We start from the raw sequence: 18099 nt of genomic DNA on the forward strand, positions 1-18099 counted from the left end.
CAGAAGAATATAAAGTAAAACATTATGTAAAACTACAAATCTTCCACAAAGGCTAGACGCTAGAAATAATTTATATCCTTCTAATATTTTCTATGAAAGCACACACACACGAAATTGTATGTTTAATTTTATGATTTGAATGTTTGTCAAATATGAATTCCTATTCAATAAATATTTATGTTCAAACCATCTTTAATGGATGCATGTAAGTCTGCTATCTAATTTTGATCAATTTATTCAACCATTTTCTATTTCATTTTTAGTTATTTTAATAGGAATGAACATTCATTATTCATATTATAATTTTGCAATAAAGATTATACAAAATTGATACAAATAAATAGTATACAAAATAATATAATATACATCACACAATATATATTACACAATAAATATGTTCATATTTATATTTTATACAATAAATAATATAAAAATATTATAGGAAATATAATAATTTTGTAATGAAGATGAGCATACATAAATATTCAACTTCCATCTCATAATTTTCATGTGGTTAACTTTTAGAAGTTATGTTATGGGATAAATACTAATTAAATGGTGAATGCATGAACTGGAAAGGGCATACTTGTGAATTTTGACCTGTATTACCAAATTACTTTCAAGATATTTATAACAAATTACTTGAGCAATATTACATGTGCATGCTCATTTTTTGCCTCTTAAATAACAGTAGGTATTATTATTTTTTAATGTTTTTCAATTGCAAAGTAAACTTGTATCTTGAATTCACATTTGTCTTAATATGAATGAAATTTATCTAAACATGTTCATTGGCTATGTAATTTTTTCTTTTTATGATAAACTGCCTGCTACTTTTTGTGACTTAGAGAATGAGATATGGTTGTAGTTGGATCCAGCTATTACTTTCCCCTCAGTTGAACATATTATTTTCTGATCTTTTAAAATTAGAAATTCCCATAAGACAGCATTGTCTTCAGGGAGGGCTTTTGGAGAGTCATTGAACATCTCTTTGTAAGGCAAGTAAACTAAAATTTAGCACTTTTGTGGTATACCATAGTGTTAATATTATCTTGGCAATATGAATGTTACAGTGAGGTTTAATTAGACCTAGGAAAAACCAAAAATATGCTGCTAAATGCATTTAAAGTATGTGTGTTGAGTATGAACAAGACAGTTAAACTGTAATACATAGTAACAAATGTAACAAAACTCATGATTATTGAGTATCTATCAGAATTTAAAATATGCTTTTCTGTATTATTTCAGAATGATCTACACAGAGCCATTCAGCGTACACAGTCTGCAATGTTTAATCAAGTTTTGATTTTAATATCTACATTACTATGCCTTATCTTCACCTGGTAAGACTTTACATCAGCATTTTTATTATGTTTCATTTTAATTATAATACTAAAAAAAGTATTATAAACCATTTAAACTAAGAGCTGACAATAAAGATGAATAGATAAATATTTACTATAAAACATAATGGGTCACCTACAGAAACAAAAATAAAATCTTTACTTCAGTCTTATAGAAAAAAAATCAAGAAAGGACATTGATTATTTGGAATTGATATTTACTGCAACTCTGAGGTTTCCCAAATGCTGTAAACAACCAGATCACAAGAATTTGTATTTCATGCCATAGTTGTCAAACAAGAATTTTTCCTTCACACTGCTGACATGGAGATGCCCTTATCTGTCCGTAGTCTTCAAAGCAAAACCGCTGTTGGGAACATTGTCACTGCCCATCACTCTCTGCCTGCATCTTCTCCCCTGATGGTCTAACATGCAGCCAGGCAGAAAGCAAGGGCAGACCTGACAGCGTGAAGCAACCGGTACTTTGCTTTGTTATAGAAAACAGCTATTTTTTCCTGTGGAAAGTCCCACTTTGCCAATTACACGGTAATCCAATGAGAAATGATACACTTCCTATATGGATCCATGAAGATCCTAAGTAAAGAAAAAAAAAGAAATGTGAAAATCAGAAAATGAGGTAGAATGATATATCTGTTTTTCAACTTCATTATGTATAATTGTGCTCTGACCTGAATTTGACCTACTGAGAAAGAGAAATTAGGAAGTCCTGAAGTAGGAAGAATGCCCTCATCACTAGCATTATAGAATTTTTAGATATAACTATAGCTACAGATATATGTGTGTAATTCTAGTTTTAGATACAGAAATATAATGTATGCTTAAGTAGTATGTAATTAGTATCTCTATTAGGGATGGTACGGGGAGGGAGGAGGAAAGGGGGTTCAAGATGGGGAACACGTGTATACCTGTGGCGGATGGATACATGTTGAAGTATGGCAAAATCAATACAATATTGTAAAGTAATTAACCTCCAATTAAAAGAAATAAATTTATTTTTAAAATCTCTATTAAATGGATTTTAAATGTTTTATTGCTTACTTTTATATTTAAAAGTAAACATTTTAGGATATTCAACATTGTTAAATATAAAATATCCCTCTAAAATGGACACAATACCATCTTATCTTTTATTTTTTTTTACTCTGAACAGATTGCTTTTATTATTCACCTAGTAAATAACTGCATAAATTTGAAATACTGACAGCAGTGCCTTCTCAAGTTACAAAAGTGTTCTTAATTTTAAGATAATTACATTTTTAAAATAATTTAGAAGATTTCTCCTTTTATTGGACTTAAGAAAAAGTACTTACAACTAAAATTTTTATATATATGCTGATTTCTCAATTGCTGGAAAATGACCAAGAGTGAAATGAATGAGTTATAAATGTTATATATAGTCTGTTCAATTAAAATTATAATTGAAATTTTAATGCTAAAATAAGTACAGATGATTTAAATGTTATAGCAAGTCCAGTACTTTGGTTGGGACTGTGCTCATCACAGTAAACTCCCTACAGTGGGGCTCTTACTTTCTGCCTCTACATCAATTTCTTGAGCACATTTTATTTTTGAAGGACGTGACTACACAAATTTTGCCACTTTCCTATGCCAAGAAGTGCAACAGTGCTTGATAAAGGGTTTTCATGATCTATGTGAAATTTCCATTATGCAACTTGTTAATCTTTTAAATTATTTGTGTTTCATTTTTTGTTGTATTTATAGTTACTTTTTTTGTTGTGTGTATATATTGTTAAATTTCAGACACTTGAGTGGTAGTTTCTACAAATATAGTCTCTAGTTAAAGCTGTCACCAATAAGTGGATTTGAATCTGTCTTTCAGTGTGGAATTTTTGTATAGAGTTATGTCTAACTCTAACATAATTTTAATAACAAAATGTTATTGTTTTTAATCACATGCACATCAATACAATTAGACTAATCTGTCTTAAATTATAATATCTGGGGCAGAGAAATTGATGTTTAATTTATTTGTGCATTGTCTAGCTTTACAAGCAAAGGTCTTCATAAACCATGATCGTCATAGTAAGGTGGAATAAGTCTTATTTGAATTCACCATGGGCAATGGGGTTACTTACAAGAAAAAATATAAAAAATGTTGCATTAGTCATGATACATCATGAGGCTATTTTACCACAGTACGCCACACATATTATAAAATAAAAGTACACACAAAGATGTAAGAACTTACACAAATAGAAATGTCTATGTAGTCTGTCCAAGACTGTTAGATCAGCTTAATACCCTGGAGATAAAGTTTCCTTATATCTTGTTTTGTGTCATTCTGAAAACAGTTTCCATGGTTCAGTATGGCTGCTTTGGTCTTGCCATTATATCCTAACTTCAACCTTTTCTCTTAGGAGAAAAGGATATAAGGTACTACAAGAAATTGCATGCATAATTTCAGCTAGAATTTGGTCATATACCTACATATAGCTGCAGGAGAGCTGCAAAAATGTAGCCTAACTGCGCAGTATACCCAGTTGAATAATATACCATGAAAAAGAAATGGAATATTGTGGAACAATAAGCAATGATGAGTCATAAAATTCTACTTGTATATTGTTTGTTTAAAACTCAGGACTGTACAAATTGGGAGGTCTTGGACAGCTTATTTATTTAGCCTTGTTTTCCAGATCATTAAATGAATATAATACTAATCACCTTATAAGATTTTTGCTTTTTGTTTTTTAAATGAGGGTTGAATTGAGTGTGTTTATAAAATGTCTATGAGGGCATGGTAAATTGTGATAACACAGCAAAAATTTTAATTTCAGTTTTTCTCTTTATACAAAATGATTTAATTATGTGAACTCAAAAATGAGGTTACTTTAAAATGTCTAAACACAATAAGTTATTCAGTTCAGTTCAGTTCAGTCGCTCAGTCATATCCTACTCTTTGCAACCCCATGAATCGCAGCACGCCAGGCCTCCCTGTCTATCAACAACTCCTGGAGTTCACTCAGACTCGTGTCCATCAAGTCAATGATACCATCCAGGCATCTCATCCTCTGTCGTCCCCTTCTCCTCCTGCCCCCAATCCCTCCCAGCATCAGAGTCTTTTCCAATGAGTCAACTCTTCGCATGAGGTGGCCAAAGTACTAGAGTTTCAGCCTCAGCATCATTCCCTCCAAAGAAATCCCAGGGCTGATCTCCTTCAGAATGGACTGGTTGGATCTCCTTGCAGTCCAAGGGACCCTCAAGAGTCTTCTCCAACACCACAGTTCAAAAGCATCAATTCTTCGGCGCTCAGCTTTCTTCACAGTACTACTCTCGCATCCATACATGACCACAGGAAAAACCATAGCCTTGACTAGATGGACCTTTGTTGGCAAAGTAATGTCTCTGATTTTCAATATGCTATCTAGGTTGGTCATAAGTTTTCTTCCAAGGAGTAAGTGTCTTTCAATTTCATGGCTGCAGTCACCATCTGCAGTGATTTTGGAGCCCCCCAAAATAAAATCTGACACTGTTTCCACTGTTTCCCCATCTATTTCCCATGAAGTGATGGGACCAGATGCCATGATCTTCGTTTTCTGAATGTTGAGCTTTAAGCCAACTTTTCCACTCTCTACTTTCACTTTCATCAAGAGGCTTTTTGGTTCCTCTTCACTTTCTGCCAAAAGGGTGGTATCATCTGCATATCTGAGGTTATTGATATTTCTCCTGGCAATCTTGATTCCAGCTTGTGCTTCATTAATAATACTTTAAAACTGAATCAGGATACCTAAAAATAATTCTTGGCAACAGAGAGAACTGGCTACTTTTTTTCTTCCAGTTTTATTGAGAAATAATTTATATATAGCACTATACAAAGGTAACATGTACAGAATAATGTTTGCTTATACACAACAGGAAGTAATTGCCATGCAAAGTTTAGTGAATGTCTATCATCTTTTATAAATATCAAATCAAATAAAAAAATTTCCTTGTGATAATTCAGAATTTATTCACTAAACAAATTTCCTGTATAACAGAGCAGTGTTAATTATATTACTCCAGCTTTACATTACATCCAGGTAGTTATTTAGCTTACAACTGAAAGTTTGTACCATTTGAACATTATCATCATTATATAAAGATACTACATTATTATTGATTATATTCCACATGCCTTGCTTTTCATTCACATGACTCACTTATTTGTAACTGTAAGTTTTTACTTCTTAATTGTGGATGTAACTGGTAATGGAAGTAAAGTTCAATCCTGTAAATAACAACATTGCATAGGAACCTGGAATGGTTAGGTCCATGAATCAAGGGAAATTAGAAGTGATCAAACAGGAGATGGCAAAAGTGAACATCGACATTTTAGGAATCAGCTAAAATGGACTGAAATGAGGGAATTTAATTCAGATGACCATTATATCTACTACTGTGGGCAAGAATCCCTTAGAAGAAATGGAGTAGCCCTTATAGTCAACAAAAGGATCTGAAATGCAGTATTTGGGTGCAGTTTCGAAAACAACAGAATGACCTCTGTTCATTTCCAATGCAAGGCATTCAATAACACAGTAATCCAAGCCTATGCTCCAGCTAACACTGAAGGGGCTGAAGTTGAATGGTGATATGATGACCTACAAGACATTCTAGAACTAACACCCCAAACCCCCAAAAGAGATGTCCTTTTCATCATAGGAGACAGGAATGAAAAAATAGGAAGTCAAGAGGTATCTGGAGTAACAGACAAATTTGGGCTTGGAGTACAAAATGAAGCAGGGCAAAGTCTAACAGAGTTTTGCCAAGAGAAAACACTGGTCATAGCAAACACCCTCTTCCAGCAAAACAAAAGATGGCTACACATGTACATCACCAGAAGGTCAATATCAAAATCAGATTGATTATATTCTTTGCAGCCAAAGATGGAGAAGCTTCATACACTCTTCGAAAAACAAGACCGGGAGCTGACTATGGCTCAGATCATAACTCCTTATTGCCGAGTTCAGACTTAAATTGAAGAAGTAGGGAAAACCGCTAGACCATTCAAGTATGACCTAAATCATATCCCTTACAGAAGAGTGACAAATAGATTCAAGAGATTATATCAGATAGACAGACTGCCTGAAGAACCATGGGTCGAGGTTCATGACATTGTGCAAGAGGCAGTGATCAAGACCATCTCCGAGAAAAAAAATGCAAAAAGGCAAAATGGTTGTCTGAGGATGCCTTACAAATAGCTGAGAAAAGAAAAAAAAGTGAAAAGCAAGGGAGAAAAGGAAAGATATACCCATCTGAATGCAGAGTTCCAAAGAATAGCAAGGAGGTATAAGAAAGCCTTCCTAAATGAACAATGCAAAGAAATAGAGGAAAATAATAACATGGGAAAGACTAGAGTTACCTTCAAGAAAATTAGTGATACCAAGGGAATAGTTCATGCAAAGATGGGCTCAATAAAGGAGAAAAATGGTATGAACCTAACAGAGAGAAGATATTAAGAAGAAGAGGCAACAATACACAGAAGAAGTATACAAAAATGATCTTTATGACCTAGTTCAGTCAGTTCAGTCGCTCAGTCGTGTCCAAATCTTTGTGACCCCATGAATGGCAGCACGCCAGACCTCCGTGTCCATCACCATCTCCCGGAGTTCACTCAGACTCACGTCCATCGAGTCCATGATGCCATCCAGGCATCTCATCCTCTGTTGTCCTCTTCTCCTCCTGCCCCCAATCCCTACCAGCATCAGAGACTTTTCCAGTGAGTCAACTCTTCACATGAGGTGGCCAAAGTACCGGAGCTTCAGCTTTAGCATCATTTCTTCCAAAGAAATCACAGGGCTGATCTCCTTCAGAATGTTCTGGTTGGATCTCCTTGCAGTCCAAGGGACTCTCAAGAGTCTTCTCCAACACCACAGTTCAAAAGCATCAATTCTTCGGCGCTCAGCCTTCTTCACAGTCCAACTCTAACATCCATACATGACCACAGGAAAAACCATAGCCTTGACTAGATGGACCTTAGTCAGCAAAGTAATGTCTCTGCTTTTGAATATGCTATCTAGGTTGGTCATAAGTTTTCTTCCAAGGAGTAAGCGTCTTTCAATTTCATGGCTGCAGTCACTATCTGCAGTGATTTTGGAGCCCCAGATAATAACGTCTGACACTGTTTCCACTCTTTCCCATGAAGTGATGGGACCAGATACCATGATCTTCGTTTTCTGAATGTCAAGCTTTAAGCCAACTTTTTCACTCTCCTCTTTCACTTTCATCAAGAGGCTTTTTAGTTCCTCTTCACTTTCTGCCATAAGGGTGGTATCATCTACATATCTGAGTTTATTGATGTTTCTCCCAGCAGTCTTGATTCCAGCTTGTGTTTCCTCCAGTCCAGCGTTTCTCATGATGTACTCTGCATAGAAGTTAAATAAGCAGGGTGACAATATACAGTCTTGAGGTACTCCTTTTCCTATTTGGAACCCAGTCTGTTGTTCCATGTCCAGTTCTAACTGTTGCTTCCTGACCTGCATACAGATTTCTCAAGAGGCAGGTTAGGTGGTCTGGTATTCCCATCTCTTTCAGAATTTTTGACAATTTATTGTGATCCACACAGTCAAAGGCTTTTTCATAGTCAATAAAGCAGAAATAGATGTTTTACTGGAACTCTCTTGCTTTTCCCATGATCCAGTGGATGTTGGCAATTTGATCTCTGGTTCCTCTGCCTTTTCTAAAACCAGCTTGAACATCAGGGAGTCCACGGTTCACGTATTGCTGAAGCCTGGCTTGGAGAATTTTGAGCATTACTTTACTAGCATGTGAGATGAGTGCAATTGTGCGGTAGTTTGAGCATTCTTTGGCATTTCCTTTCTTTGGAATTGGAATGAAAACTGACCTTTTCCAGTCCTGTGGCCACAGCTGAGTTTTTCCAAATTTGCTGGCATATTGAGTGCAGCACTTTCACAGCATCATCTTTCAGGATTTGAAACAGCTCCCCTGGAATTCCATCACCTCCACTAGCTTTGTTCGTAGTGATGCTTTCTAAGGCCCACTTGACTTCACATTCCAAGATGTCTGGCTCTCGATTAGTGATCACACCATCATGATTATCTGGATCGTGAAGATCTTTTTTGTACAGTTCTCCCGTGTATTCTTGCCACCTCTTCTTAATATCTTCTGCTTCTGTTAGGACTAGACCATTTCTGTCCTTTATCGAGCCCATCCTTGCATGAAATGTTCCCTTGGTATCTCTAATTTTCTTGAAGAGATCTCTAGTCTTTCCCATTCTGTTGTTTTCCTCTATTTATTTGCATTGATCGCTGAAGAAGGCTTTCTTATCTCTTCTTGCTATTCTTTGGAACTCTGCATTCAGATGTTTATATCTTTCCTTTTGTCCTTGGCTTTTCGCTTCTCTTCTTTTCACAGCTATTTGTGAGGCCTCCCCAGACAGCCATTTTGCTTTTTTGCATTTCTTTTCCATGTGGATGGTCTTGAACCCTGCCTCCTGTACAATGTCACAAACCTGCATCCATAGTTTATTAGGCACTCTGTCTATCAGATCTAGGCCCTTAAATCTATTTCTCACTTCCACTGTATAATCATAAGGGATTTGATTTAGGTCATACCTGAATGGTATAGCGGTTTTCCCTACTTTCTTCAATTTGAGTCTGAATTTGGTAATAAGGAGTTCATGATCTGAGCCACAGTCAGCTTCTGGTCTTGTTTTTGTTGACTGTATAGAGCTTCTCCATCTTTGGCTGCAAAGAATATAATCAATCTTATTTCGGTGTTGACCATCTGGTGATGTCCATGTGTAGAGTCTTCTCTTGCGTTGTTGGAAGAGGGTGTTTTCTATGACCAGTGCATTCTCTTGGCAAAACTCTATTAGCCTTTGTTCTGCTTCATTCCGCATTCCAAGGCCAAATTTGCTTGTTACTCCAGGTGTTTCTTGACTTCCTACTTTTGCATTCCAGTTCCCTATAAGGAAAAGGACATCTTTTTGGTGTGTTAGTTCTAAAAGGTCTTGTAGGTCTTCATAAAACCATTCAGCTTCAGTTTCTTCAGCATTACTGGTTGGGGCATAGACTTGGATAACTGTGATATTGAATGGTTTGCCTTGGAGATGAACAGAGATCATTCTGTCGTTTTTGAGATTGCATCTAAGTACTACATTTCAGACTCTTGTTGACCATGATGGCTACTCCATTTCTTCTGAGGAATTCCTGCCCGCAGTAGTAGATATAATGGTCATCTGAGTTAAAGTCACCCATTCCAGTCCATTTTAGTTCGCTGATTCCTAAAATGTCAACGTTCACCCTTGCCATCTCTTGTTTGACCACTTCCAATTTGCCTTGATTCATGGACCTGACATTCCAGGTTCCTGTGTGACCCATATAACCACAATAGTGTGATCACTCACCTAGAGCCAGATATTCTGGAAAGCGAAATCACATGGGCCTTAGGAAGCATCACTACAAGCAAAGCTAGTGGAGGTGATTTAATTCTAGTTGAGGGATTTCAAATCCCAAACGATTATGCTGTGAAAGTGTTGTACTCAATATGCCAACAAATTTGGAAAACTCAGCAGTGGCCACAAGACTGGAAAATGTCAGTTTTCATTCCTGTCCCCCCAAAAGGGAAATGCCAAAGATTTCAAACCACCGCACAATTGTACTCATCTCACACAGTAGCGAAGTAATACTCAAAATTCTCCAAGTCAAATAGGGAAAGGAACTCATCAAGGCATGTTGTCACCCTGCTTATTTAACTTATATGGAGAGTACATCATGTGAAATGCTGGGCTGAATGAAGTGCAAGCTGGAATCAAGATTTCTGGGAGAAATATCAATAAACTCAGATATGCAGAAGACACTGTCCTGATGGCAGAAAGCAAAGAAGAACTAAAGAGCCTCTTGTTGAAAGTGAAAGAGGAGAATGAAGACGCTTGCTTAAAACTCAACATTGAAAAAGCAAAGATCCCATCTGGTCCCATCACTTCGTGTCAAATAGATGGGGAAACAATAGAAATAGTGGAGGATTTTATTTTGGGGTCTCCATAATCACAGCAGATGGTGACTTCAGCCATGAAATTAAAAGATACTTGCTCCTTGGAAGAAAAGCTATGACCAACCTAGACAGCACATTTAAAATAGAGACATTACTTTACTGAGAAAGGTCTGTCTTGTCAAAGCTAGGATTTTTCCAGTAGTCATGTATGGATATGTGATTCAGACCATAAAGAAAGCTGAGCACCAAAGAACTTATGCTTTTGAACTGTGGTATTGGAGAAGACTCTTGAGAGTCCTTTGTACTGCAAGTAGATGAAACCAGTCCATCATAAAGGAAATCAGTCCTGAATATTCATTGGAAAGGACTGATGCTGAAGCTGAAGCTCCAATACTTTGGCCACATGATATGAAGAGCTGACTCATTAGAAAAGACCCTGATGCTGAGAACGATTGAAGGCAGGAGGAGAAGTGGACCACAGACGCCAAGACGGTTGGATGGCATCACCCACTCGATGGACAGGAGGTTGAACAAGCTGCAGGAGTTGGGGATGGACAGGGAAGGGTGGCATTTTGCAGTACACGGGATCACAGAGTCGGACACGACTGAGTTACTGAACTAAACTGATACATATTTGTATCTATGTATGTATATTGGTACATACACACTGGGACACACACATACACTCACATATATATATCAACACAGTGTAATATACCTGGAGGAGTGCATGGCAACCCACTCTAGTACTCATGCCTGGAGAATCCCTATGGACAGAGGAGCTTGATGGAATTCAGTCCATGGGGTTGCAAAGAGTTGCACACGACTGAGCTACTAAGCACAGCCCAATGTAATATATATGTGTGTGTGTGTGTGTCATATTAAATGCTCTTAATTTACGTCACAGAGCAAGACTGTCAGTGTTTTTCCAAATCAGAACTTTTAAAATATATATTAAATATTAAGTCCCGAATGATTTCAAGAACTAATATTTGATGAAAGGACTGTGTTGTTTGTGGATCTCACAGTCTTAAAACTACCTGTTTGGAAAGCTGCTGTATGGCTTAAAATGTATCTTGTCTTCATTGTTATGAACATTACAGAGAACTATCATTAGGCATCCGCTTATGAGAGACACCGTGCTCAGTGCCAAACCAAAATAACGATTAGGCTGCCGACCCCTCCCTGTAGGAAATGTGCTCAGAATTGCTTTTCCTGTCATTGTGATGGAATTAGACTCATCTTTCCACATATCGCTGTGTGCCCCTCCTGATCAACAGTGTACACTTCCAAGACATCTGGGAGTTGTGATTCAGCTCATGTCTCTGTAACAAAGCAGAGGCAACTGGTCCATCCAGGAATTAAGTGCATGACTTTAGAGCAATTTTCAACATATTCTAACCAATAATAAGTACTCTAATGTATAATGCATTTGCTGTTTCTAATTATACACTGTTAAACTTGTTTTTGCACCTACTTTGATTTGAAATTTTTATTTGCATATGTATTGCATATTTTCATATTATTTCATAGAGTTATATAGTACAAGATATATTAGGTTAGTGGATATTTTGTGTTTTAGTACAGTGTGAAAAAATTAGTTTACCTCCTCAGTCATTTTTTTTTCCTTCTGCTGCCCCAAATCATAGTTTATAATGTAGGCAAGAAGAAATTTATGCTGGATTTTCTCAAAATTTATTGTAGGAAAAAAATTAATTGGAGTGTAATTGCTTTACAACATTGTGTTTTTCTTCTGCTGTACAATGAAGTGAATGTTATGTATGATTCTTCTCATTTTAGACAAGAGAATGAGGCTCAGAAAGGAGAGATGAAAAGATAAGCCTTAGTTTATTCAAGGTGTGCAATTAGTAAAAATCAGAGTTCAGATTGGGATCTAGGCAAACTGGTCCCAGAGTGATATGCTTACCTTGTATTATTTGTATGATGTTCCAGAAGTCATTAACATAGATGTATATAAATTATAATCAAACTAAAAATCAGATAAGTGAAAGTGAAAATCACTCAGTTGTTTCCGACTCTTTGCAACCCCATGGACTTAGTCCGTGGAATTCTCCAGGTCAGAATACTGGAGTGGGTAGCCTTTCTCTTCTCCAGGGAGTCTTCCCAACCCAGGGATTGAACCCAGGTCTCCCGCATTGCAGGCAGTTTCTTTATCAGCTGAACCACAAAGGAAGCAAAAAAAAAAAAAAAAAATCAAATAGAATTGTGATAGTTTTCTCATTTCTGTTGTGAATTTTAAATTGCCATTTGAAGCAGGATTATAGCTGATTAAAACATTAAGATGACATTTTCTTCATTAGTAAAGACATTTTGGATTAAGTATAGAACGATACTTTAGCCATTAGTTTCTCTTTTCTGTAAATAGTTACTTTGAATTTGGCAAGTTTCTAATCTTTTTAGTTTTAGATAAAACAAATACAATATATTTAGATAAAATTTCTGCATATATACATTATTATTTTAATAATTTAATAATAATATTAATAATTATAAAATTATTTCCATTAACCTGTTTTCCCATCTGTCTTTCTACACTTCTGTGTTTTTATAAAGATACAGAAAGAGATACAGAAAGAATATATCAAGTGATTCTATGTAGATATAGGATTATGAATGATTTTTTAAACTTTCTTCCTTATACATTCTGCTGTGGTTTACATTTTCAACTGAATATGTGTAAGTTTTGAAAACAAAACAAAGTTACAAAAATTAAGGAATATAAAAAAGAGAATAAAATTTAATACAAGGTGCAAAATGTAGTGATCACTTTATGTATGATTTATTTGAATAGTTTCTTTCCATTAGTAAAATTATTTTCATATTTTATGGGGATGATCCAGAGGAATGGTGTCGGGTGGGAGGTGGGAGGGGGGTTCATGTTTGGGAACTCATGTATACCCGTGGTAGATTTGTGTCGATGTATGGCAAAACCAAGACAGTATTGTAAAGTAAAGTAAAAATAAAAATTAAAAAAATTAAAATTAAAAAAATTAAAAAAATAAAAATGGAAATTAAACCAATTTTAAACTATACAATGAAACTCAAAAAAAAAAAAATCTAAATTCCTCTCCTTTCTCTCCTGCTTATCTTTTGAGTCTTGACATTTAGATTGAAGCTCTTAAGTTTTCTTGAAGGTTATCTAAATTAATGGGAGATATCCAAGCTTTATGCTTGCCAGTGTTGGAAAAAATTGCAAAATATATAAGACTTCCTTAATTATCAGTATTTCCTGCCAGATTTTAAACATATATAACAAAGTTTCAATTGTTCTTTCTTATCATTTTATATCTAATGTCTCTTTATAGTCGGAAAATATAAGACACTTAACAAGTGTTTGCAATTGATAGAAAATAATATTCTGGGGTTAAAATCACAGGCCAATATCCTTATCAGTTGGAGAAACTTAAATGTATTATAGGCTAAAAATGTTCAAACCATGTATTTTGAGAATGTTCCTTTATGTACCTTCTTTTCACATTTAACTTTGTGTTGGATGCTGGAAAGAATCGTTATAATCATACCCTTCTCTGCCAATGTGGTTTTATGAAGATATTCTAGTTTTGTTACTTTTATCGAAGAAATATAACTGAGTAGCAAAACTTCTACAACTTTTTTAATTAAAAAGGAATGCTCTTTGAAATAATTTTTATAAATTGCCTACACATACCTCTTAAATAGGAACTTCCAGATAAATCAAATTTTGGCTGTTAATTTTATCTCCATATAATTTCTGAATTTATATCTTGAAAATTTTTCTTTTAATTTTACAATTTTGAGAGTAGAACACTGTGATAAAATTACTGAAATTATCACTTCTTATTTGCTATCATGAGCTTCCCAGATGACTCAGTCGTAGAGACTCTGCTTGCCAATGCAGGAGACTCAGAAGACGTGGGTTCAATCCCTGGGTCAGGAAGAACCCTGGAGAAGGAAATGGCAACCCGCTTCAGTATTCTTGCCTGGGAAATCCCAGGGACAAAGGAGCCTGGTGGGTTACAGTCCATGGGGTCAGAAAGAGTCAGACACGACTGAGCATACTCACACATGTGTGCTATCTTGCTTTTCTCATTCCATCATGCTTTAGGATTTCTTGTTTGGTTTATTCTTCTATTTATTTCTTTGCTTTTCCTTTTTTTTTTTTTTTTTTTGGTTCCTGAAATCTGAGTTTTGTTTTTCCCATCTGAGTGAAACCCCAGTCTTATCCTGAAAAATCTGTTTCTTTATTATTTTGAAACAAAGAAAATGTATGTTTCTATATTCAGGGCGTAGGGTGGGATGTGTTCACTTTTTATAAACGACTAAACTGCAGTGTCTGTTAACTTCAGATTAGTGGCCCATATGACATAAGTCATTAACCTTTATTTGCATATACATGAAGACAATGCCTAGTAGAGCAAGAACTTTCTTTTAATAGTAGAAAATCTAGATTTATCATTACTTCAAAAGGAGCAATTCTCCTAGGAAAGGTAAAACCCACTACCTCAAATGATCTTAAATCCCATGGGAATTTTAGATTTTAAGCAGACATTCTACAGGAAATGATAATGATTATTTGGAACAATTTAGTTGGTATTTATTCAATAAATACCAAACTGTAGGTCTGGGCTGATTTGAATGCTAATGTGTGAATTACAAGCATTAAATCAAGGTGTTAGATGCTTTCAGCAAAGAATGCCATTGCTAATTAAATTTTTCCAGTAACTATGCACAGCAATGGGATTCATAGGCAGTGTATGGATATTTGAAATTATTTATTTCTGCCATCTGATTTTTCTTCCCTCTGAAAACATTTCAGTGTACAAATTAACATTTACCAGGTGGTGAAAAAGATTACAGTCTCAATATTTCCTTTCATTCAAATTAACATTTCCCTTATAAATCTTGATAAAGCTTGAAAAAGTAAATGTATTCTTAACATATTAAAAGAAGAACATGTTAAAAACAATAATTACAAGTGATTAGATAAGTTTAGTTCAGTTCAGTCATTCAGTCATGTCCGACTCTTTGCAACCCCATGGACTGCAGTGCGCCAGGCTTCCCTGTCCATCACCAACTCCCAGAGCTTACTCAAACTCATGTCCATCGAGTTGGTGATGCCATTCAACCATCTTATCCTCTGTTGTCCCCTTCTTCTCTTGCCTTCAATCTTTCCCACCATCAAGGTCTTTTCAAATGAGTCAGTTCTTTGCATCAGGTGGCCAAAGTGTTGGAGCTTCAGCTTCAGCATCAGTCCTTCCAATGAATTCAGGACTGATTTCCTTTAGGATGGACTGGTTTGATCTCCTTGCAGTTCAAGGGACTCTCAAGAGTCTTCCCCAACACCACAGTTCAAAAGCATCAGTTCTGGCACTCAGCTTTCTTTATAGTCCAATTCTCACATCCATACGTGACTACTGGAAAAACCATAGCTTTGACTAGATGGACCTTTATTAGCAAAGTAATGTCTCTGCTTTTTAATGTGCTGCCTAGACTGGCCATAGCTTTTCTTCCAAGGAGCAAGCATCTTTTAATTTATGGCTGCAGTCACCATCTGCTGTGATTTTGGAGCCCCAAAATAAAGTTTGTCATTGTTTCCTCATCTATTTGCCATGAAGTGATGGGACCAGATGCCAAGATCTTCATTTTTTGAATATTGAATTTTAAGGCAACTTTCACTCTCCTCTTTTTCTTCCATCAAAAGGTCTCTTACTTCTTTTTCAACTTTCTTCCACAGGGTAGTGTCATCTGCGTATCTGAGGTTATTAATATTTCTCCCAGCTATCTTGATTCCAGCTTGTGGTTCATCCAGTCCAGCATGAATTAGATGTTAGATAAGTGATTAGATATTAAGGTGCTTTTGTTATTATATTGATAACCTATTGGGTAAGCAAATATATTATGTTTTATTTTAGAATTGTGTAACACTGAAATTATTTTGCATGGATCTGTGTCAAAGATAATATGTAGGAATATTTTGTAAAGAAGGAAAGTTCAGAGTAGATTCTTAAATCCAACATTATCCTTGAAACATCTGGAAAGTAAACTGTGTTTTTCTATAAAGAAAACAATAAGCTAACATTGAAACTTAAAAAATATTTAATTCATTTGCGTTCTTTTAATAATTGAAATGTATTCTTATCTAGTATAAGTTTTCAGTGCCTATACTATTTTTCTGTTTTTTAATATTGCTTTTTATGAAGCAGCCATATATTAATAAAAACCTATACATGACATTTTCATAGGGTAGGACCTGAGATATATGGAAGTCTCATGCTGAATCTGAGTAACCCCATCCATACACACACTGGGAGCTTTTTGTCTTGAACAGTTGCCTAAGTCTTCCAAGTTCCCAGGCCCTTGTCTTCTAATTCTAGTTCTTATCACTTCTAAGATCCCAAGTGCATCACTGTTATAAATTGTTTGCTTTGAAACCATGACTCACCTGTGTGCTCTTGCTGTGAGTACATCCCCCTCAAGGTAGAGCAATCTATAAGCCTGCTGGCCCTCCTTATGAATGATTTGTGAAATCTTCACTGAAACAGATGGCTATACAATCAATTAAGAAGATGCTCCATTCTGGCTTACTCTGTGCTGAAAGTTATTTAATTGTCTAGGTTGGTCTTAACACAGTTATTTTATTTTCTGTCACTTATGAACTTCTACAGTTTCGATCTTAAAGGCATCTGTTGTCAGACCAGAGTGACTAGAATTGCTTTCTTTAGTAAACTCCAGAGTCTCTTGCTCTTCATAATAATGATAAGCATTGCAAACTAGAAAAGTATAATCCTGGGTTCATGTTATGCCTTTTCCATTGATTTATTTCATTACTGTAAGTTTGTATCATTTATTGTACACTTAGACATTTACTCCATCCAGGGCTTCCCAGGTGGCTCAGATGGTAAAAAATCCACCTGCAGTGCAAGACACCTGGGTTTGACTCGGGGTCAAGATGACCTCCTGGAGTACGAAATGGCAACACACTCCAGTATTTTTGCCTGGAGAATTCCATGGACAAAGGAGCCTGGTGGACTATATAGTCCATGGGGTTGCAAAGAGTTGGATATGACTGAGCAACTAACATATACATTTGTTAACAGCATAGATCTCATGTTAAGTGTTCTCAGTACAATAATTTTTTAAAAGAAGAGCTAAAAACTGAAGTTCAGTTGAGTAAATTTGAAAATCAAATTGACTATCTTGAACAGTTCATGAATTGGGTAGCATCCCCCCTAGCAAATAGAAAGAAGCTCTGAAAATCTGTAGAAAAGGAAAGGTTTAAAAGGCAGAAGGAGAGTGGAAAAAGGAAGTGTGTTAGCAAAGAGAAGATTGTAGCAGGGCCACCTTCCCACTGGAGAAGGCAGGGGTCTCTGCAGCATATGACCTTGCTAACTCTAATCAGGTACTCCAGAATGACTAGTTAAAGATTGCATTCTGGGGAGAGACTGAAACTGTGATTAAGTCCTGGTTTGCTGGTGTGGGGCTTAGGAAAAGGAACTCCATTTGAGGCCCGTGGTTTCTTTCTTTAACAGAAGTGACACCGTTTTGATGACTAATTGGTTGTAAGGTGAGAGAGAAAGGAAACTTGAAGATGACGTTGACATTTGCTTTTTGGGAAACTGACCGAATGCTGTGCTGTATGCCAGGATAAGGGAATCAAAAGGAACACGGAGAGGAAGAAAAAAAGTCCATTTTAGTTGAGGTCCCTTTGGGAAACTTAAGGTGAGGGATTGAGTAGCCATGTGTCTCCAGGAGCCCAGAGTTTAGGAGCAGGGTGGGGACCAGGGTG

At 35.9% G+C, this 18099-nt stretch overlaps 1 protein-coding gene across 1 annotated transcript in view; it reads left to right on the plus strand.

Annotated features, from left to right (window-relative positions):
• Window positions 1-18099, plus strand: part of KCNT2 (potassium sodium-activated channel subfamily T member 2) — a 436616-nt gene that overhangs the window by 170245 nt on the left and 248272 nt on the right. Inside the window, exon 8 of the mRNA XM_052653896.1 lies at window positions 1249-1343. Coding sequence (XP_052509856.1) covers window positions 1249-1343 — 95 coding nt within the window. The remainder of the gene's footprint in view (window positions 1-1248; window positions 1344-18099) is intronic.

The sequence above is a fragment of the Budorcas taxicolor genome, chromosome 16 (assembly GCF_023091745.1).
Source record: "Budorcas taxicolor isolate Tak-1 chromosome 16, Takin1.1, whole genome shotgun sequence".
NCBI classification, from domain to species: domain Eukaryota; kingdom Metazoa; phylum Chordata; class Mammalia; order Artiodactyla; family Bovidae; genus Budorcas; species Budorcas taxicolor.